At 40.7% G+C, this 24746-nt stretch overlaps 1 protein-coding gene across 1 annotated transcript in view; it reads left to right on the top strand.

Moving 5' to 3' along the window:
• Ptp52F (Protein tyrosine phosphatase 52F) overlaps nt 1-24746 on the top strand; it is a 2268497-nt gene that overhangs the window by 1235514 nt on the left and 1008237 nt on the right. Inside the window, exon 5 of the mRNA XM_067773018.1 lies at nt 8920-9350. Within this exon, the coding sequence (XP_067629119.1) occupies nt 8920-9350 (431 nt within the window). The remainder of the gene's footprint in view (nt 1-8919; nt 9351-24746) is intronic.

Here is a 24746-nt window from a genome sequence, read left to right as displayed (position 1 = left end):
GTAAGACCAGTTGGTTTAAAACACTAAGTCGCTATGTACGTCATTATCCTATCATACCCAGAAATCGCAGAAAAGCCCAGCACACTATGGTATATTTTTGGAATGACGAAATTGCGGAAGAGCGTAGAAAATGTCACAAAGCACGAAGAATAGCGCAGAGGGCACGCTCATCACCACGATATGCGGAGTTACACAGCACCAAAGAAAGGCACTTAAAAATTCTGTAAAAAACAGCAAGAAGTTGTGCTTTAGGGAACTTCTGGATAATGTCTACCTAGACAGCAACCTACGTGACCGATACTAATGAATACTATTGTTGAAACACTTTCCGGCGCAAGATCGCTGGACTAATCCAAGCGAGGATCTCGAAAGTACGGAAATTCCGCAAATTACAAATCCCCATGACCCGAAGGAGTACCAAACATAGCCTTTAAAGCCGCGATCACATCTAGGGCTACATTATTTACTAATTTTTTAATGCCTGTATGCAAGAAGGCATGCTCCCTCGTCCGTGTAAATGACAAAGACTTGCCCTATTGCTGAAACATGGTAAACAGCCGGAGCAGCCATCCTCATAGAGGCCACTTTGTATGCTGTATTCCATAGGAAACGTTTTCGAGCTTATAATTGGCGAGGGCCTACAGCTGACTCTAGAAAGTTCAGGTGGCTTATCGAATAATCAATATGGATTTAGCAAATCAAGATCCACCGTAGATGCAAAACAAACATTCGTCAATATAGCTAGAAAAGCTATCTCTGGAGACCAAAATAAAATGAAGTTCTGTGCACTGATTACGTTGGCATCAAGAATGCTTTTAACACTGCGAACTGAATGCAGATAAGGGCAGCGCTGCGAGGCTTCGGCACACCAACTTACTTACGCAGAATAATAGGTAGCTATCTTAAAGATAGAGTACTTCTTTTTGACAGGGATCAAGGAGCAAAAGAGTACAAAATCACTGGGGGCGTCCCTCAGAGATCTGTTTTCGGACCAACGCTTTGGAATGTTCAATGCTTCAAATATTATGTAATGACGCCGTAGGAAGAATAAAGGAATGGCTAACCAATACGGGACTGGAGTTGGCTAGCCAAAAGATGGAACTGGTTTTAGTAAGCTCCAAACGGTCGGCGAACGAGTTAGTCTTAACTGTTGGGGGATTACCAAATCACTGTAAAATACTTAGGAGTGCACGTTGACTCTAAGTTAACTTTCAAAGAGCACTTCAGAGCGGTGGGAGAGAAAATTACCAAAGTTAATGGAGCACTTATGCGAATAATGCCTAACATTGGTGGTCCGAGCCATTTTCCTCTATTGTCCACAGTAACCAGCGCAATAATATTATACGCAGCACTTGTGTGGTATGGATCTAAGCGGACCCATCAAAAAGATATATTAGCAGCGTACCGAGTAGGAGCAAATCCGTGTGGTTTCACAATAGGCCTATAAAGGCCTAAGTGTGCCGATCCGATGCGAACGGCAGGCAGTTGAACCTAACCCAGCGTACATACTTGCCGCTTTAAATAGCAATTGCTTATCGGACGATGTTCGACGACTCGATCCTGGTTCTAACCCGGAAAATACCAGTGGACTTACTGGCAATTGAAATGGCCAGTCTGTATAACACTAATATCGAGCGAAGATCTGAAGAAGCCAAGAAAAGAGCAAGGACGCAAACAATAGCTAAGTGGCAAGAAAGGTGGGAGGCCTCGAGTAAAGGGCGTTGGACCTTCACGCTAGTTTGGAACGTAGCTCAATGGAATGAGCTGAATGATACGGAGTGGACATAGCAGTTTTAAAGAGTATTTATGGAAGCGTAGGATAGAGGAAGATCCTCTTTGCCCAATATGTACCACGGCATTAGCAAACGCAGAACACGTCATGTTCCACTGCCCCCGTTTCCACGAGGAAAAACTCGCATGTCATACAGTCATTGGGGAGGAACTTACCACGAGAAATTTAATATCAAAAATGTGCAACAGGAAAGAGTGACATGACACGCCTGACAGATGCCGAGAGGGAGCGCAGGAAATGCGCATGCGAAGCAGTGGCGATTAAATCCACACTCAGAGTAAATAGCGGGAACCTGGACGCAGGGATAACAGTAGGCTCTTAAAAAATGAATATGGATCGCCAGCCTGAAGTAATGCGAAAGTGGTACCGGAGTGGGCGACGGTTCCAAAACGGGTCTGTTTTATTAGTCTACAGACACACGGGTGCTGCGACGGCAGCAATTATGGTGCATCGTGGATAAGTACAAGTGTGTTGACTTCTTTCTGAAAGGCACTCGCTTAAGTTAGCATAACGGGAAAATCTGGGTTGCCATTGTTGCTTTGGTTGTAACGGTCCATTAGGGTTCTATGCTGGGACATAAAAGATGTAAACAGGGTTATGTAGTCACAAAAGATTCGCTCCTATTCCACAGGATTTTTATTTTATATCATGGCGAAAATTTTTCAGTTCAGAGTTATTGATTTTCACTAAAAATTTAATTTATTACATAAGGTTACTCCTCCAGTTGTAAAAAGCATAGAAATCGTAGATTTTTTCAAATTATTGTGAAAAACATTTTAAACTCAATAACAAAGAATATCTGTAAACTATTTTCTAGGATTTCTGTACCCAAGTTCATTATATTTGTGCAATAAAAAAATCTGTTAACAGCATTTTTAAATGAAGAAACAACAATGTTATTGCAAAAAAACGTATCTAATAGTGAAACTTTCGTTCATTCATATTTTTGCCTACTCCTTGGGTTTGCTTCCACTCACAGCACCGATTTATTTGCGGGAGATTTTCAAAGCGACAAAAAATAAGGCGGATTTGCATAGACGCTTTGGTTGTGTTGCATCGCTCTGACGCATTGGCAGGTCCATACTATAAAAATGAGACGCCTTGCCAAGCGATCAAAGAGTTTAGAAATCTTCCGTTGAGAATTTTTCAACTTTTTGAGTCCCTTAACATTCAACGGACTTTTCTTAGCAAGATATAAGAACTGCCAAAAATTTAACGCATTTGTCGGGCGAAGCATCGAAAGATTTACCTAAAAGCTTTGGTTGCGTGACTACGCTTTAACAGCGCCATATGAAAAACAATGAAACACTTTTCGTTATCCTTGCCTTAAAGCGAACAAAGCGTTTATATAATTTTGCCCTTATGCATTTGTGTAAACATCCATAGAAGTGAAATTTTTCCTCAAGGAAACTTGTCACACGTGTGGCGCTTTATATTTTGTTAAGTTTCTCCAGACTTTTTTGACTCTAATTTTAATAAATTTTTCTTTCCGTATGTTCCCGCATTATTGGAGAATACAAATCTTCTATTATTTATATTTCCGCTGATATATATGCAACTATTTCATCTGTAAATACTAAGTAAAGTAAGTAAAGTTTTATTAAACTATCAAATGCAACTCAGCTTGAAGTAGTCATACGTACCAAAATTTCAACGCTAGACCGTAAATTTGCATCAGGTGAGCGAGGCTGTTTGTAATTTTGACGTTTATCGCTTAGTTGACACAGTTGGTATTGTACACAATGTTATGGTGCATTATGCATTTTTCAGCACTCACGCTAAAAAATATTTACCTTAAGTAAGCTGCATGTTGTTGTTTTTGTACTAAAGATATAGACGTTCCCCGAAGGTTTTGGAGAGTGTTATCGATGTTGGTGGTCTTTTGCCGTATATAGACTGGTACAAGCACTATTAAAGTACCAGCCCGACCATCTCGGGAATGATTAATATGACCACATTAAACCTTCAAGGGCAACCCCCAATCACTAGTCCCATGAGTAACTTGGCGTCGCCAAAGCCTCGCCTGATAAATATGTGTACTGTAACGAAGTTAGGTAAACTCCGCTTATTTTACACCTTCTGTTAGCGTTTGTATCGCTAAATTGTCGAATAAATAACTCCGATATTTAGTAATGCAAAATGGTCTTTATTAGATTACTTTAGCAGTAGTACAATTATACTTCACAATTATACTTCACTTCGCAACTGATAGCGTATATAAATCAAACTGTATACTGACTACTCTGCTTTCGCTGCTTTTATACTCTCTTCTGCCTCGTTCACCCGTTTCTCAGGTCTAGTAACCTCGCGAATTCATGCTTTGTTACCAGCCATATATGCACATTTATATTTGTAGTTTATAGTCTCTCGCATAGCCATATACGTGTGTATATGTGAGTACTACTTCGGCTGATGGTGAGATATCTCTGTTTCCTTGTATGTACATGAGTAAATGATGATTGATTTGTTTACGTATATACAAGTGGCTGCTTGGTATCGGATTAGGGATGCTGGTATCACAGGGTGATGTGAATATTCATCACACTGCCCTCCACCTACGTCTGATCGACCCGATCAGACAAATCACTCAATCTAACCGCTGATAGCCCCTCCAAATGAACCACCCTTCTATTTCGTGGTTTCCCAATGGTTTGTATGTAGTAGATGGTATCACTGATCCTCTTCACAACTTTGTACCGGCCTTCCCAACTGTACCAAAATTTGGATGGAACACCTTTCCGCCGGTGAGGTTTGTATAGCAGTACCGAATCTCCCCCCAAGAACCCATCCGAATTATTGTTCGTGTCGTACCTGTGTTTCATTCTACTGCTCGTTATCCTTGACCGTTCCCTCACACCCTGTTGGTTGGCCAATGAACTACTTCGTTGAGCTTGCGCTTGACGGATTGGCTTCGCATAATCAGTATCTTTCCGACGTTTCACAAAAGCAGTGCGTCCTGGCTTGAAAACACCCTTGCATTCTTTCTGGGAAATTCTTTCGTTCGTTTTATTGCGTCCAATAGGGTTTGTCAATGCCAGTGTTTTTCTCGCGGGTACCTTCAGTTTTGATTTGTTTGGCCCATTCATTCCATCAACCTTTGCCCGATTTACTTTCTTTGACTTTTGTGGCCTCTGTTGAATCTCCTCCACCAACACTCGATTACTGCTTAACCCTTTTTCCAAACTGAAGTTAAGTGGTATATCCTGGTTCTTATAGCGCATATTCCTTCTTTTCATGTCGATCCTGATGTCATGGTCAACCAAGAAGTCCACTCCCAATATGATTTCTTCAACGATCTCCGCCACAACGAATTTGTGTAGAATCTTGACCTTTCTAATCGGATTAAGGAGTGAGATGCCCCCGTATCTACAGTTAGTACACGCTCCTTGCCATCCACATTTCCCCTGACGGTAAGACTACTCGATTTTCTTCCGATTAGCGAGAGAGATATCACAGGACATTCAATAACTGGCGCAAGTTCTCGATCTTTGCATCTGACTCGCTCTTGCTCATCTCCTCCAGCTGTTGAAACCGCTAAGATCGACATCGCAATGACGTGATATGTGACCTGGCTTCCCGCATTTGAAGCATTTGATTGCATCATTATTCTTCTGTTGCGTTCTCTTTAAAGCTTCCAAAATTGCGTCTACCAACTCTGGTCTTTCTACTTTCACACGATGGGCTTTGTATGCTGGTTTACTCAATAGCGAGTCAATGCATGTGATACCGTTTCTGCAAATGTTGGCTTTGGGTTTGCGTATGTAGCCTGCTTTGTTTCGACGTCCCATATGCCATTTATAAAGCTCTGAATCTTTACCCCTTCAGTGTATTTCATGGGTGCGTCCGCATTTGCCAAATGAGCCAACCTTTCAACATCCGAAGCAAACTCCTGCAATGTCTCATTCGCGGTTTGGAAACGATTTTGCAACTCAATTTGGTATATCTGTCTTCTATTCTCGCTTCCGTAACGTCTCTAGAGAGCGCTCAGCAATGTTTCGTAGTTTTTCCGCTTTCCCTCGCGAATAGTCTGTAGGATTTCAGCAGCGGATCCTTTCAATGCCACGAATAGTGCAGCAACTTTATCTTCAGTACTGCAGTCGTTCACTGCTGCGGTCTTCTCAAACTGAATCTTAAACACCTGGAAAGGAACAGAACCGACAAAGGATGGTGTTTTTACCTTTAGATTACTCGCTGGAACTATTGCGCGATTTAGTTGCAGCTCCTGTATACGACATTTTAAAGCATTTACCTCAGCCTCGATCTTGTTTTTAAACTTCATTATTTTTGTATCCTGTACTTCCAGCTTTCATGTTACCCTTGCTTCCTTTTCTTCTAACTGCGAAGACATTTGTGCCACATGCAATGATAAGCGCTCCTATTTTGCTTCCATATTAGATGTAATCTGTGTCGACATTTCTGAAATACGCGTTTCTTGTGCTTCAATCTTCGATGTTATGCGTGTCTCCTGTCATTTCATTTTGGATGTTATGCGTGTCTCTCGTTCTTCCATTTTTGCTTCCATCTTGGATGTTACTGTCGAAGTTTGTGCAGATATTGCAGATAATATCATGTTCAAGTCCTGTTCGCCATTGTCTGCGGTGTTGCATTTTCCTCCTCCAATTTTGTTGTCTCATCGCCATCAAAATGGAAGACATACTCTTCCACGTTAATTCCTTCTAATTCCATTGCCTCTCGTAGTCGTGCCTGAAGTTCGAGTTTATTGCCAGTTGTATTCAATCCACGGCTCTCCAACTCCTTTTTCAGTTGCTGGATCTTCAATCCACTCCACTTGGCCATGTCCTTGTTGTACTCTGCAACTCTAAAATTTATTCAATAATTTCCCTTCTGACATCAATTGTAACGAAATTAGGGAAACTCCACTTATTTTACACCTTCTGCTAATGTTCGAATGGCTAATTTGTTGAATAAATAACTACGATATTTAGTAATTGGTGAACTCCACAAACAGGCGTCGGACCTTTATGCCGGGAATTGCCCAGTGAATCCAGTACTCAAAGAAAAGTACCCAAACTTGTGGAAGAGGAACGCATACTCCCCAGGGAAACGCGTGTCACTCTTGCTCAACTTCGTTCTGGATACTGTAACAGGTTAAGCTCTTACCTATCCTGAATCAACCCCGACATACAAAAGGTATGCCCCGTTGCAATGTGTCCCCACATGACACCAACCATCTCTTTAATTGTAATGTGGAACCAACGCCTCTAACACCCCTTTCATTATGGTGCACCCCTGTTGAAACAGCAAGTTTCCTTGGACCCCCGTTAGAGGATATTGATGACAATTGTCAATGGTCGCGGCTGTTAGTTGGGGCGAAGCACTGCTACAACAAAAACAACAACATATTTAGTAATTCAAAATGGGCTTTATTAGATTACTTTGGAAGTAGTACAATTATACTTCACATTTATACTACACTTCGCAACTGATAGCGTGTTTAAATCAAACTGTATACTGACTACTTAGCTTTCGCTGCTTTCATACTCTCTGCTGCCTCGTTCACCCATTTCTCCTAAGGTCTAGTAACTTCGCGAACTTCATGCTTGATTACCAGCCATATATGCACATGTATATTTGTAGTTTATAGTCTCTCGCATCTCCATATGCGTGTGCATATGCGAGTACTACTTCGGCTGATGGTGAGTATTTCTCTGTTGCCTTGTATGTACATGAGTAAATGATGATTGATTTATTTACGTACATACAAGTGGCTGCTTAGTATCGGATTAAGGATGCTAGTATTACTTAGTAATGTGAATATTCGTCGCAGTATGATACATTCATATTTGTAACAGGGTTTTTCCCGCGTAGGTGAGGTTGACAAATGGTAAGCAACCTGGTCGTGAATAGAATCGCAAGTTGACATATATGTAATTGAAAATGGATTTTAAAAGTGCAAGTGAGGCAGAAGTTTTTATATTTGGGTTGATGGTGACAATATCAACATCATTAAAAAAAAATGTAAGGCGCGATAACCTCCGGAGAGATCTAAGGCCGAGCTTCTCTTCCAATTTGCGTCGTGCTCCTCTTGATTTTCCCTACAAATTGGCCGGACGGGACCTCCATGTTTTATGCCGACTCCGAACGGCATCTGCAAGGCAGATGAGTTTTCAATGAGAGCTTTTCATGGCAGAAATACACTCGGAGCGCTTGCCAGACACTGTCGAGGGGCGACCCCGCTTAGAAAAATTTTCTTCTAAAATTTTGATGTTGCTTTGCCCGGGGGTTGAACCCGGGGCATACGGTGTGATTGGCGGAGCACGCTACCACCACACCACGGTGGCCGCCGACAACATCAACAACAACAACATCATTGGTCTATACATTGATGATATTTTGTTGGCATGTACGAACGAAGCTGGTCGTGAATGGAATCGCAAGATGACAGATATGTAATTGAGAAAGGATTTTAAAAGGTGCAAGTCAGGTGTCGTCGTAATGGCGACGATATCAATATCATTGGCCTATACATTGATGATATGTTCTTGGCATGTGCGAGCCAAGATGAGATGTTGAAAATTATATCAAATTTAAAGAAATTTGTTGAAAATATTAATCGAGGACCGACATCTTTCTTTTTGGCCATGGAAATTGAACGTGTCGGTAACCGAGGTGAAACCACAATTCAGCAAAGGTGGTACACAAATCAAATTCTTCGGCAATTGAGTTTGAAAAATTGCGACAAGCAATGAATAATCAAAAAATAAAGCGATATCAAAGTTTGATAGGTCCTTATGTACTTAGTGGTGATATCAAGGCCAGATATCGCTTATCTTGTGTCCAAATTATCACAGTTTAACGTGCATCAATTATATACGTGACAAGTTTTAAGAACATTAAATCGTGGTGCAGTAGGTAATATTTTTTAACTGTTCTTTTTGATTTTTGAAGTCTGGTTTGAGGGAGCATTTGTTGAAGTCTGAATGCAACTCCGCAAACCTAGCACATAACATTTATATACATTAATATTTAATAGATAAAACGGACAGGTTTTATTTCCTCTGGACGAAAATCTCCTACAGTTATGATAATATAAGATGTTGAACACTGGCATTTTAAAATGTGATCTCAATTAAAAAAAAAATTACCATTTATATTTTTTTCTTCAGAACCTTCGTCCGTCAATGATATTTCCGTTGTATATGAAGCTCAGGCTTTAAATATTTCTTGGACTGTGCCTACTTTTGGTGAATTGTGTATAGTTGAGTATCGCTTAAATGGATGGATTGATGAAAAGTCTCCCAGTCAAAAATTTGATAAAAAAACAAATTCAACTGGACTATACATAAATGAACTCTTCGCTTGTCAGACATATAGTATTCAGATAATCGCTGTTACCAGTAACACCGATGGGGAAGCAGTTATTATCGAAGTAGAAACGAGAGCTGAGATAGCTATGGCAAGTAACATTCAAGCATTGGCACAGTACCCAAATGCTCTAGAGCTTAGTGCCGTTGATTCAAATATTGATAACAAGTGTGAGACAATTATAGCAAGGTTTGCGTGCGAGGAAAGCAAACCTGGAAATGCAACATATAAGGTATTTATAACATATTACAACGTTCATTACATCAAACAATAATGAGACATATGTATATGAACAAATGTTTAAAGCGGTCACCCAAAACAGTTTTTACTTGGATAACTCAAATAGTTACCTTGTTTGATAGAGGGTCCCCTATACTTTTTTATAATCATCTGAGCAGAGCCCACAGAGCATATTAATTTTGTTCGCATAACGGTAACCCGTAACGGCATAAACTAATCGAGATAGATATATACTTCCATATATCAAAATGATCTGGCCGAAAAAAGAAATTCATTTAGCCATGTCCGTCCGTCCGTCTGCCCCTTAACACGATAACTTCAGTAAAGCTTGAGGTATCTTGATGAAATTTGGTATGTAAGTTCCTGGGCACTCATCCCAGATCGGGATGATCGGACTATAACCACGCCCACTTTTTCGATATCGAAAATTTCGAAAAACCGAAAAAATGCGATAATTCATTACCAAAGACGGATAAAAGGATGAAACTTGGTAAGTTTGTTGACCTTATCACGCAAAATAGAAAATTGGTAAAATTTTAAAAGAAGGCAATTTAAAAGTTTGGCAAGCTGTAATTTGGCAGTCGTTGAGGATAACATGATGAAATTTGGCAGGAACGTAACTCCTATTACTATATATGTTCTAGATAAAAATTAGCCAAATCGGATGACGAACACGCCCAAATTTGCACAAAAAATTTAATATCTTTACAGTATGTAAGTAAATTATGTCAACATTCAACTCCAGTAATGATATGGTGCAACAAAATACTAAAATAAAAGAAAATTTCAAAATGGGCATGGCTCCGCCCTTTTTCATTTAATTTGTCTAGAATACTTTTAATGCCATAAGTCGAACAAAAATTTACCAATCCATGTGAAATTTGGTAAGGACATAGCTTCTACGATAACTGTTTTCTGTGAAAATGGGCGAAATCGGTTGAAGCCACACCCAGTTTTTATACACAGTAGACCGTCTGTCCTTCGCTCGGCCGTTAACGCGATAAATTGATATATCTTAGATATATCTTTACTAATTTTAGTTCACGTACTTATCTGAACTCACTTTATCTTGGTATTAAAAATGGGTGAAATCCGACTATGAGCAGACCCACATTTTCGATATCGAAATTTTCGAAAAATGAAAAAAATTCCATAATTCTATACCATTCCATAATTCTATAAGAAACAAGGGTGATTGGATTGGTTATTTTTACGCAAAGTATACATAACTTTAGAAAAAACTTTGTAAAATGGGTGTGACATCTACCATATTAAGTAGCAGAAAATGAAAAAGTTCTGCAGGCCGAAATCAAAAGCCCTTGGAATCATGACAGGAATACTGTTCGTAGCACTACATATATAAATAAATTAGCGGTACCCGACAGATGATGTTCTGGGTCACCCTGGTCCACATTTCGGTCGATATCTCGAAAGTGATTCAACTAGGGGCCACTCCCTTTTAAAACCGTCATTAATACCTTTAATTTGATATCTACCTATATCGTAAAAACACATTCTAGAGTCACCCCTGGTCCACCTTTATGGCGATATCTCGAAAAGGCGTCCACATATAGAACTAAGGCCCACTCTCGTTTAAAATACTCATTAATACCTTCTATTTGATACCCATATCGTACAAACACATTTTAGAGGCACCCCTGGTCCACCTATTGGAAGTTTAAGTAAAATTGAAATGTCATTAATGTCAAAATGCAACCATGTAATATGAAACTGTTGAACCCGAAAACCCCCCGTAAATCCGCCACTGTTCTTTACCCATATGCAAGAGTTCAACCTACACATGTACGAGTAAAAACACAAATTACTCAATGCAATCGATATCACTCTTCAAAAATCGCTATCAACATTTTCACTAATGGTCGAAAATAGTTGTATGGCCAATTTTAGGCAAGATTAAAAGGAGCACGACGAGAATAGAAAACAAAACTTGGCTTAAATCTCCTTGGACGTAATTAGCGCAAAGTATTTATTTTATCATTTATTTAAAATAGCAAAATTAGGCTGGGTACAATGACTGCTTATCAAAAAAATATCTGTGGTAACGAATTGCCATCTTTTATTTGAATATATTGTGACGAATATTTGCATCATTAAGCTGTTAGTAAATGTCACTCAACAACAAAAACATGAAGCAGCCACTCGTATACACGTGTGCACATTAAAGCTAACAACACTTATGTAGAAGGCGAAGAAGAGCTATCTCACACACACAACTGTAGTCAACAGCCGAAGCGGTTACTCACACATACACGCGCATATGGCTATAAACCAGGGGTCACCTAAATAAAAACTGTGGCTGTGTGAGTAAAACTAAAATCATTTTATTGGTGGTGGTTTAGTTGTTGATGAAAAATCATTGAGGTAGGACGTATGCATGTTTGTAACACACAAAAATTTCTTCTTAAATATGCCATATAAATACTACTTCATTTCTTGAGTCTAAGGAAAAATTTAAACAAAATAAATTGCTAACATTAAACCATGAAAACATTCTGCGTGAGATTTTGTTTGCAAAATATATTTTCGGAAATTCGCAAATAAACAATAACTTCCCAGATGTTGCTACTATGCTTGTTCAGCGAAAACTAAAGCCGAATAAAGACGAAAGATAATAATAATACGTGTGAAGTGGCGCCAATAATTATGCAACTAAATAGTGGCATTTGCTATAAGCTACAAATTTACATGTATTTATAAAGCTGGTAACTAACCAAGCAGGAGATACAAAAGTTCTAGAAGGTGAAACGTTTAGACCTTAGGAGAACGAAGCAACGGAGAATATAAAAGCAGCACAAGCTGAGTAATCAGTGATCACTTTGATTTAAACACGCAATCAGTTGCGAAGTGAAGTATAATTGTGAGGTATAATTGTACTACCCCCAAAGTAGTCCAATAAGGGACCATTTTGCAATACAGAATATTGGAGTGATTTATTCAACAGTTTAGCGATTCGAACGTTAGCAGAAGGTTTCAAATAAGCGGAACTTCCCAAATCTCGTTACAATTGGTGTCAGAAGAGGAATTGTTAATAATTCCAGAATTGCAGAGCACAACAAGGAAATGGAAATGTTGAGCGAATTGAAGATCCAGCAACTGAAGAAGGAGTTGGAGAGCCGTGGATTGAATACAACCGGCAATAAATCCGAACTTCAGGCACGACTAAGGGAAGTTATGTAATTGGAAAGAATCGACGAAACATCGCAGACACCAGACTTGAACATGATATTGGCTGCAATATCTGCACAAACATCGACAGTAACATCCAAGATTGAAGCCCAGGAAAGATAAATGTCATCTCAGCTGTAAGAGCAGAAGACATATACGGCACTACAACTGGAATCCCAGGAGAACCGTATAACATTCAAGATGGAAAATCAACTGGAAAAAGAGAAGACATACATGGCATCCCAACTGGAGTCAAAGGAGACACGGCAAGAAGCACGTTTTTCGGAAATATTGTCACAAATAACATCGAAGATTGAAGCACAAGGAATTCGTATTTTAGAAATGTCGACACAGATTACATCCAAGATGGAAGCACAAGAGAAGCGCGCAGGTGGCACAAATGACTTCGCGGTTGGAAGCACAGGATTCAAAAATTGTACAGCTCGAGGACAAAATATGATGCCGAGATGGAAGCTTTGAGAGGTCGTATACAGGAGTTGCAAATAAATCGCCAAGCAGTTTCAGCGTGTAATCCAAAGGTAAAGACACCATCCTTTGACGTTTCTGTTCCTTTCCAGGTCTTTAAACTGCAGTTTGAGAAGATCGCAGCGGTGAACAACTGGAATGCTGAAGATAAAGTTGCAGCTCTATTCTTAGTATTGAAGGGGCCAGAAGCCGAAATCCTTCAGATGATTCCCGAAGGAGAGCGGAACGACTATGAAGCATTGATGGCTGGTGTTGAACGACGTTAAGGAAGCGAACACAGGAAACAACTCTACCAAATAGAATTGCAAAACCGCTACCAAAAATCTAACACGACTTTGCAGGAGTTTACTTCAGACATTGAAAGATTGGCTCGTCTTGCAAATGCGGACGCACCCGTGGAATACACTGAAAGGGTAAAAATTCAGGGTTTTGTAAATAGCATACTGGACGAGGAAACGAAGCGAGCTACATACGCAAACCCAAAGCCAACATTTGCTGAAACGGTATCCCATGCACTGACTCAGGAAATAACGTAACTTTTGAGTAAGCCAGCGTACAAAGCACACCGTGTGGAAGTAGGAAGGCCAGACTGGGTGAACACAATATTGGAGGCACTGAAAGTATCGCAAAATCGGAGTGAAAGAGTTACCAAATGCTTCATATGCTGGAAGCCGGGTCACATTGCATGTCAGAGCGATCTTGATCCTAGTGGTTCCAACAGCATGGGTGGTCTTAGGAAAAAAGCTGGAGGAGATGAGCAAGAGCGAGTCAGATGTAAAGATAGAGAGCTAGCTGCTGTGTCATTACATCAAACAATAATGAGACATATGTATATGAACAAATGTTTAAAGCGGTCACCCAAAACAGTTTTTACTTGGATAACTCAAATAGTTACCTTGTTTGATAGAGGGTCCCCTATACTTTTTTATAATCAGCTGAGCAGAGCCCACAGAGCATTAATTTTGTTCGCATAATGGTAACCCGTAACGGCATAAACTAATCGAGATAGATATATACTTCCATATATCAAAATGATCTGGGCGAAAAAAGAAATTCATTTAGCCATGTCCGTCCGTCCGTCTGCCCCTTCAGTACAGCTTGAGGTATCTTGATGAAATTTGTTATGTAAGTTCCTGGGCACTCATCCCAGATCGGGATGATCGGACTATAACCACGCCCACTTTTCCATATCGAAAATTTCGAAAAACCGAAAAAATGCGATAATTCATTACCAAAGACGGATAAAAGGATGAAACTTGGTAAGTTTGTTGACCTTATCACGCAAAATAGAAAATTGGTAAAATTTTGGACAGTGGGCGTGGCTCCGCCCACTTTTAAAAGAAGGCAATTTAAAGGTTTGGCAAGCTGTAATTTGGCAGTCGTTGAGGATAACATGATGAAATTTGGCAGGAACGTAACTCCTATTACTATATATGTTCTAGATAAAAATTAGCCAAATTGGATGACGAACACGCCCAAATTTGCACAAAAAATTTAATATCTTTACAGTATGTAAGTAAATTATGTCAACATTCAACTCCAGTAATGATATGGTGCAACAAAATACTAAAATAAAAGAAAATTTCAAAATGGGCATGGCTCCGCCCTTTTTCATTTAATTTGTCTAGAATACTTTTAATGCCATAAGTCGAACAAAAATTTACCAATCCATGTGAAAGTTGGTAATGACATAGCTTCTACGATAACTGTTTTCTGTGGAAATGGGCGAAATCGGTTGAAGCCGCACCCAGTTTTTATACACAGTAGACCGTCTGTCCTTCGCTCGGCCGTTAACACGATAAATTGATATATCTTAGATATATCTTTAATAAATTTAGTTCACGTACTTATCTGAACTCACTTTATATTGGTATTAAAAATGGGTGAAATCCGACTATGAGCAAACCCATATTTTCGATATCGAAAGTTTCGAAAAATGAAAAAATACCATAATTCTATACCATTCCATAATTCTATAAGAAACAAGGGTGATTGGATTGGTTACTTTTACGCAAAGTATACATAACTTTAGAAAAAACTTTGTAAAATGGGTGTGACATCTACCATATTAAGTAGAAGAAAATGAAAAAGTTCTGCAGGCCAAAATCAAAAGCACTTGGAATCATGGCAGGAATACTGTTCGTAGCATAACATATATAAATAAATTAGCGGTACCCGACAGATGATGTTCTGGGTCACCCTGGTCCACATTTCGGTCGATATCTCGAAAATGCTTCAACTAGGGGCCACTCCCTTTTAAAACCGTCATTAATACCTTTAATTTGATATCTACCCATATCGTAAAAACACATTCTAGAGCCACCCCTGACCACTCTTTATGGCGATATCTCTTAAAGGCGTCCACTTATAGAACTAAGGCCCACTCCCATTTAAAAGGCTCATTAACATCTTCTATTTGATACCCATATCGTACAAACACATTCTAGAGTCACCCCTGGTCCACCTTTATGGCGATATCTCGAAAAGGCGTCCACATATAGAACTAAGGCCCACTCCCGTTTAAAATACTCATTAACACCTCCTATTTGATACCCATATCGTACAAGCACATTTTAGAGTCACCCTGGTCCACTTATTGGAAGATTAAGTAAAATTGAAATGTCATTAATGTCAAAATGCAACCATGTAATATGAAACTGTTGAACCCGAAAACCCCCCGTAAATCCGCCACTGTTCTTTACCCATATGCAAGAGTTCAAACTACACATATACGAATAAAAACACAAATTACTCAATGCAATCGATATCACTCTTAAAAAATCGCTATCAACATTTTCACTAATGGTCGAAAATAGTTGTATGGCCAATTTTTAGGAAAGATTAAAAGGAGCACGACGAGAATAGAAAACAAAACTTGGCTTAAATCTCCTTGGACGTAATTAGCACCAAGTATTTATTTTATCATTTATTTAAAATAGTAAAATTAGGCTGGGTACAATGACTGCTTATCAAAAAAATATCTGTGGTAACGAATTCGATGTACCATCTTTTATTTGAATATATTGTGACGAATATTTGCATCACTAAGCTGTTAGTAAATGTCACTCAACAACAAAAACATGAAGCAGCCACTCGTATACACGTGTACACATTAAAGCTAACAACACTTATGTAGAAGGCGAAGAAGAGCTATCTCACACACACAGATGTAGTCATCATCGAAGCGGTTACTCACACATACACGCGCATATGGCTATAAACCAGGGGTCACCTAAATAAAAACTGTGGCTGTGTGAGTAAAACTAAAATCATTTTATTGGTGGTGGTTTAGTTGTTGATGAAAAATCATTGAGGTAGGACGTATGCACGCATGATGTAACACACAAAAATTAGTTCTTAAATATGCCATATAAATACTACTTCATTTCTTGAGTCTAAGGAAAAATTTAAACAAAATAAATTGCTAACATTAAACCATGAAAACATTCTGCGCATGAGCGTTTGTTTGCAAAATATATATTCGGAAGTTCGCAAATACACAATAGCTTCCCCGATGTTACTACTATGCTTGTTCAGCGAAAACTAAAGCCGAATAAAGACGAAAGAGAATAATAATACGCGTGAAGTGGCGCCAATAATTATGCAACTAAATGGTGGCATTTGCTATAAGCTACAAATTTACATGTATTTATAAAGCTGGTAAATAACCAAGCAGGAGATACAAAAGTTCTAGAAGGTGAAACGTTTAGACATTAGGAGAAATATGCGAACGAAGCAACGGAGAGTATAAAAGCAGCGCAAGCTGAGTAATCAGTGATCACTTTGATTTAAACAAGCAATCAGTTGCGAAGTGAAGTATAATTGTGAGGTATAATTGTACTACCCCCAAAGTAGTCTAATAAGGGACCATTTTGCAATACAGAATATTGGAGTGATTTATTCAACAGTTTAGCGATTCGAACGTTAGCAGAAGGTTTCAAATAAGCGGAACTTCCCAAATCTCGTTACAATTGGTGTCAGAAGAGGAATTGTTAAATAATTCCAGAATTGCAGAGCACAACAAGGAAATGGAAATGTTGAGCGAATTGAAGATCCAGCAACTGAAGAAGGAGTTGGAGAGCCGTGGATTGAATACAACCGGCAATAAATCCGAACTTCAGGCACGACTAAGGGAGGTTATGGAATTGGAAAGAATCGACGAAACATCGCAGACACCAGACTTGAACATGATGTTGGCTGCAATATCTGCACAAACATCGACAGTAACATCCAAGATTGAAGCCCAGGAAAGACAAATGTCATCTCAGCTGTAAGAGCAGAAGACATATATGGCACTACAACTGGAATCCCAGGAGAACCGTATAACATTCAAGATGGAAAATCAACTGGAAAAAGAGAAGACATACATGGCATCAAAACTAGAGTCAATGGAGACACGACAAGAAGCACGTTCTTCGGAAATATTGTCACAAATAACATCGAAGATTGAAGCACAAGGAATTCGTCTTTCAGAAATGTCGACACAGATTACATCCAAGATGGAAGCACAAGAGGAGCGCTTATTATTGCAGGTGGCACAAATGACTTCGCGGTTGGAACACAGGATACAAAAATTGTACAGCTCGAGGACAAAATTTGATGCCGAGATGGAAGCTTTGAGAGGTCGTATACAGGAGTTGCAAATAAATCGCCAAGCAGTTTCAGCGTGTAATCCAAAGGTAAAGACACCATCCTTTGACGTTTCTGTTCCTTTCCAGGTCTTTAAACTGCAGTTTGAGAAGACCGCAGCGATGATCAACTGGAATGCTGAAGATAAAGTTGCAGATCTATTCTTAGTATTGAAGGGGCCAGAAGCCGAAATCCTTCAGACGATTCCCGAAGGAGAGCGGAACGACTATGAAGCATTCATGGCTGGTGTTGAACGACGTTAAGGAAGCGAACACAGCAAACAAATCTACTAAATAGAATTGCAAAACCGCTACCAAAAATCTAACACGACTTTGCAGGAGTTTGCTTCAGACATTGAAAAATTGGCTCGTCTTGCAAATGCGGACGAACCCGTGGAATACACTGAAAGGGTAAAAACTCAGGGTTTTGTAAATAGCATACTGGACGTGGAAACGAAGCGAGCTACATACGCAAACCCAAAGCCAACATTTGCTGAAACGGTATCCCATGCACTGACTCAGGAAATAACGTAACTTTTGAGTAAGCCATCGTACAAAGCACACCGTGTGGAAGTAGGAAGGCCAGACTGGGTGAACACAATATTGGAGGCACTGAAAGTATTGCAAAATCGGAGTGAAAGAGTTATCAAATGCTTCAAATGCTGGAAGCCGGGTCACATTGCATGTCAGAGCGATCTTGATCCTAGTGGTTCCAATAGCATGGGTGGTCTTAGGAAAAAAGCTGGAGGAGATGAGCAAGAGCGAGTCAGATGTAAAGATAGAGAGCTAGCTGCTGTGCTCTCTGTATCACAAATCGGAAAAAAATCGAGCAGTCTTAATGGAAGAGGAAATGTGGATGGCAAGAAGCGTGTACTGACTGTGGTTACGGGCGCAACTCATTCCTTTCTCCGATCTGATTTGGTCAACAGGAGAATAAACCATTACCTGGAGCAAGATTGTGTAGGGTCACTGGCGAGTATAACCAAATCCAGGGAGAAGTAATATGTGAAGTCTTAATTGGGAAGATCATGGTTCTACACAAATTCTTTGTGACAGAGATCGTTGATGAAGTCATATTGGGAGTGAATTTCTTAGTGACCATTGCATCAGGATCGATACGCAGAGAAGAATTATGCAATATAAGAACAAGGATGAACCACTTAACAACAATTTTTAGAAAGGGTTCAGCAGTAACCGCGTGCTGGTGGAGGAGACTCGACAAAGACCACGAAAGTCAAAGACATTAGCCCGGGTGAAGATTAGTGCAACGAATGGAACACAATAATCAATACCGAATGTGCCCGCAGGAAGAACACTGGCATTGACAAACCCAAATAGATGCACTTAAACGACGGAAAGAATCTCGCAGAAAGAATGCAAGGGTTGTTTCAAGACAGCACACACTAATATTGTTGTTTAAGCCGCCTTTATCATTATATCAACGGCGGCGAAATTCTTAGGTGCAGCCGTACGCGGCGAGTGGAAAGCGCCAACACGACCACTACCATCGTCCTCATTAATGCATTGCAATGAACCAGTTTAGTACTAAGAGCCGGCAATCGTGGACGCGCCTCTTGACATATTTATTTATACTTTCATATATATATATTTAATTTGCCTATCGCGAAATAGTTAAAAGTTAAACTGGATAAAAGTGAATGGTTAAAATTTGCATTAACTTCATTAATTATTAAATAAATAGAATAATTGAATTTTATAACGTTTTTTATTAAAGAAAGAAGTGAACAGTGTCGCGAAGAGAGACCGGCTAGCTCAGTAGGTAGAGCGTGAGAATCTTAATCTCAGGGTCGTGGGTCCATGCCCCACGTTGGCCGCCATCCTGCCCGCCCTGCAGGGAGGTGCTTGTAAGCAGTTCCTGCAAGGCGCGGATGATGGTATTTAAGGCGCAACTAGCCGTTTTGCGACACAGATTACATCCAAGATGGAAGCGCAAGAGGAGCGCTTATCATTGCAGGTGGCACAAATGCTTCGCGGTTAGAAGCACAGGATACAAAATTGTACAGCTCGGGGACTAAATTGATGCCGAGATAGAAGCCAATCATTATCAACGAGTAATACAGAGGTAAAGACACCATCCTTTAACGGTTGAGCATGAGACTCTTAACTTCAGGGTAGTGAGTTCGTGCCCCACGTACCCCACGTGCAGTTCCTGCAAGGCGCGGATGGTGGTATTTAAGGCGCAACTGACCGTATTGCGCCTTTTGCAGGCTTTGCGGGGTGCACGCGATCGTGAGTTTGGCCGTCCTAGCTAGTTTGGGGGTTGCCGCAGGTTTCTTTGCTGGGTGCGCCTTTTGGGCCCTACAGTCGCAGGTGGGGTTCCTCTTGCTCTTTTTGGCTTGCAGGAAGCTTGGGGGGTTTTTCGTTTCACGTCGAGCTTTCCGCCCATCGTGCAGGAGGGTGTGGTGAGCCAGCCCGCAAATTTCACAGGAACCTCGGGAGTCGCACTCCCTTATGGTATGCGTGAGGACCAGGCAATTAACGGAATATCCCTGTGCCCTGGCCACTGTTGCATGCTGCGATGGCCGCATCGCCTTAAAAGCCGGGCAGGTCCGCAGCACGTGGTAGCGGTGGCAGATCCGACATTGAAGGCAGTTGTCGGTCTCTGCCGTGCGAGCCAATGGACAGGCTGGTCGAGATGCCACGATGGTGTCGTCGTGAAAGTACAAGAGCAGACGGAGAAACGAGAAGTAGTTGGATTCAGCGGATGATAAACGGAAAGCTAATACAAGGAAAACGTATATATGTAGGTTATAGCGCTGTGCGCGAAAGGGGGTGCAGGTCATTTTCATTTTGGTTGCGAACCTCTACCAACCGAATATGGTTGTCAGGGCCCAAGCGAACGTTCTCGATTCGTGCCAGACGCCACTCGGTGGGTGGCAGCGAATCTTCTTTGATTACAACGAAGTTGCCCGGTTTAGGATTTCGCTGTGGCGTTTGCTATTTATAGCGCTTCTGAAGGTCACACAGATAATCCTCTTTCCAGCGTCGACCGAATTGGTAATGATTTGAGTTTTTCCCATCGATTTATACAGGAGAGGTGTTCCGCGTTTGGCTCCTGAATGGCTAATAGCGGTGCAATTCGAAGGAAGTGACCCGGAGTGAGCGCTGTGAAGTCAGCTGGGTCTTGTGGCAGTGAGGTTAGAGGCCTCGAATTAAGAATTGTTTCAATACGCACCAACAGCGGTGTGAATTCTTCGAATGTAAATTTGTGAGATTCAGCATTTTTTTTGAAGTGGATTTTAAAACTTTTACCGCGGATTCCCACAGGCCGCCCATATGAGGGGCACTGGGTGGATTATACTGCCAGTTTATTTCCTGGGGGGATATTTCTGCCAATGTTCGCGGAGCATTCGTTACGAAATTTAACGAAGTCGCGTTCCGGTGCGCGTTGAGCGCCAACGAACGTTTTACCATTATCGTTCATAATGTTTGAGGGATAACCTCGTCTGCCAACCAATGGGGCTAATGCTGCTCGATAGGCTTCGGTGGTAAGATCCTGGCATAGCTCAATGTATACTGCCTTTGTGGAAAAACAGACGAATACAGCCACGTACCCGTTTTATGATAGTGGTCAACCTTAGAAACGATGAGAGCGCTCAGGTGGTGGCGCTGCCATTATTTGCGTGCACGTTTTTTGTTTGAAAAGCGTGCACGATTTGCATAGGAAAATGCATTTCTTAATAAGAGGCTTTAGTTTTGGTATATAGTACTCTTGCCTCACCATTTTTAGCATTACCCGTATTTCTGCATGAAGGAGCAGTCGGTGTAAAAACTCTGGACAAAGCTGGCATAGTCTTGAATCCGCATGAAGGATTACTGGATGCTTCTCGTTGTATTGTAATGTACAATGCTTCAATCGGCCACCGATAAGTAGGACTTCGTCTCCATCAAGAAACTGATTAAGAGCGAGAAGGGAACTCTTTGCAGGCATTGTTCATAAAGAGGAACACGTATGCAATCAAACGGAGAGCTCGAGAGTATGAGGGATAAGCTTCGTGATAAGCTTCGAACTTGCGTTTCTCCGGTGGAGAATCGCTACCTGTTTTCGGCTTTGGCCATGCCGAAACGTAGCAAGAAAGCCAATTTGGTCCGTGCGACCAAAGTGAGGAGCGAATCAAATCCTGCGGATCGCAACAACGTGTGCAAAAATCAGCAGGGTTGTCTTGGCTAGGTACATGGCGCCAGGTGTCGCTAGATATAGAAGATATTCTCAAATTTTGTAGGTACGGTTGGCCATATAAGTCTTCCAGGTCGATGGAAATGTTTCTAGCCAAGCTAGCACAATTTCAGAATCTGACCACAAGAATGTGTTGCATGCTTGTCGAGGTGTTTTCGAACAGTTGAAGCCAGTTTTGCGAGTAAGACGGCACCACACAGCTCTAAGCGGGGTAAGCTTACAGTTTTTATGGTGGCAACTTTGTCTTTCGCAACCAAAAGAGAAGATTTTATTTGGTTGCCCACATGTGTGCCGATGTAAATCGCTGCGCAATATGCTTTTCCGAAGCATCACAGAATCCGTGGATTTGGGTATTTTGCCCTGGAACGACATTAACCCGTCGAGAGATTTCGATGTGGCAAATGTCTGGTATGAAAATCTGTCCGTGAGCGCGTTCCATCGAATGCCAAAGTTTTGGTATTGAAAGTGCTCTCGAATTTCAAGAAGTTGGAGTCTAGAAGATCCTCCTTCGGAAACTGTTCTATTATGGCCGGGTGATTAGCCGGTAATTTCTTTAGTATGAAACCAGCTGATTTTAACGTTTTATGACTTGAACGAGTGATTCAGTGGCATTGTCGATGGTGTAACTTCCTGATAGAATGTCGTCGACATACGTCTGCGGCTTGAGAATTGTTGCAGCAAAGCGGAATGTCGCTTTCGTGTCATCTGATAGTATATGCAACGTGCGAATAGCGAGATATGGTACACAATTAACGCCGAATGCAACCGTTTTTAGATTGAAATCGCTAACAATGGAGTTGGCCGATTTGCGAAATAGGATTCACTGAAAACCTTTAAATATTCGAATAGAAGTTTCAACGGTTGTTGAACTTTCGAGGAAATGAAAGTTCTTTCCGAGCCCTGATCGATAAGGGCCCTCAGTTGAAATAATTCCCCTTCATGTTCGACTGCGACCATAGCAGTAAGAAGGAGAATTTGGTTATCATTGGCTACATACAGTAATTGAACCGGTGCGTGTTTTGAACAATACGGTATCTCGCTAGAATCTGAGCTATTCTGCGTTTGCTGAACGGGAAACGTTGACTCGGCAGTTGTGTGCTGCACGTTTGATGCATTCGTTCACGGGGAGGAACGTGGAGCTTGTGGATTTGCTTGCAACAGCGTGTGATGCCGTTGATGACATGTCGAACATTACCACTTGCTCGTGCAGTCATTGATGATATGAGTGCTGCTAAGGTAGTTTGTACACAGCTTAACTTGCTTTACGAATTGTGTCCGGTTTTGCACAGACATTCGCTTGAATTGTGGATGCGGGGAGATGCAACATTGGTAAATTTCCTTTTTAGATTCTGCCACAATGGTTTGCGTCCTCTTGAAGGACCTGTTTTGAGCAGAGTTCTGATGAGCGACTGGTTTCAGTTTGCTTTGGCTTGGTTGAAGCCTATTAAGCCTTTCAACTACTTTATATCTCGAGGTGAGAAAGTCGCTCATTTTTGACCATGAGGGTAAATCTCTTCGCTAAGAGAGAGATTGTTTCTAAAATCACAGGGTTGTTTCGGGGAGTTTTGATGAACAAATGTACACCAGAATCGGATCCAAACTGTCAGTCGTAACTCCTTGGGAGCGAAGGACTGATAGGCAGTTGTTAATTGTATTTTGTAATCTCTGAAGTTGCTCACTGTTTTCGGATGGAATAGTGGCAAGAGTCAGTACGGATTTGATCTGGTTTTCAAACAGGATACGCTCGTTTTCGTATCGTGACCGTAAAGCTGTCAATGCAACGTCAAAGTTATCATCACTCGGCAGATATTGTTTTAATGATGGAGCCGGTAATGGTAAAATTTCTGAGCACGGGAGAGCTTTTGGTGGTTAATTAACACCGCAGTTAACATATCACGAACAGCGGGCCATTCGTCATAGCCGCCATTAAAGGTCTCCGTGTCGCACGGTGGGACTTTGAGGTAAATGTTTGCCTCAGCCGAGGTTTGTTCCACGCGGGATGGTGGACTCGGTGTTGCCATCATTTTATCAACGAAAGTTGATCGGAAACCTTTCCTTTGGTCATTTCATACGTATTTTGACGAATATTAGCAATACTAAGGGATACTATCATCTCTAAATCGATACTAAGCAGTCATTTGTCTGTACATAAACAAATCAATCATTATGCCTACACATATGTAAATACAGCAGCTGAGATATACGCACAAACACATGCATATATCTAAGATGTTCACAAAAGTATGCAATCATTATTATTACACAAGCATATGGCTATGCGAGAAGCTATAAACGTGCATCTGTAGTTTATAGCTGTAGAGTTTATAGCTGGTAAACAAGTAGTAAATTCTAGAATAAAAAACGCCTAGAAGTATGCGAACGAGGAAACTGAAGAGTGTAAAAGCAGCACAAACTGAGGCATGGTCAATCAGTTTGATTTAAGGACCTATCAGTTGTTATTTTGAAGTATTCTAATAGAGACATTTTGCATTATTGAATATTGGAGTTATTTATTCACCAATTTAGCGATACGAACGTTAGTAGAATAAGCAGGGTTTCACTAAATTCGCTACAATTGGTGTCAGAGAGGAATTGTTGAATAATTTCTGAAGATTTCGAATACAACTTGGACATGGCAAAGTTAAGTGAATTAAGGATCCAGCAACTGAAAAAGGAGTTGGAGAACAGTGGATTGAAAATAAACGGAAATAAGATCGAACTTCAAGCACGACTACGAGAAGTAATGGAGTTGGAAGGAATTAATGTGGACGAGTATGCCTTTTATCCTGATGTGGAAGAATCAACAACAAAAATTTAAGAGAAAAACGAAACATCGCAGACAGTTACCAGCACAGACTTGAACATGATATTAGCTGCAATAGCTGCACAA

This window comes from Eurosta solidaginis, chromosome 3 (assembly GCF_040869045.1).
Source record: "Eurosta solidaginis isolate ZX-2024a chromosome 3, ASM4086904v1, whole genome shotgun sequence".
In the NCBI taxonomy this organism is placed as follows: domain Eukaryota; kingdom Metazoa; phylum Arthropoda; class Insecta; order Diptera; family Tephritidae; genus Eurosta; species Eurosta solidaginis.
This window is presented reverse-complemented; position numbering and strand designations above follow the sequence as displayed.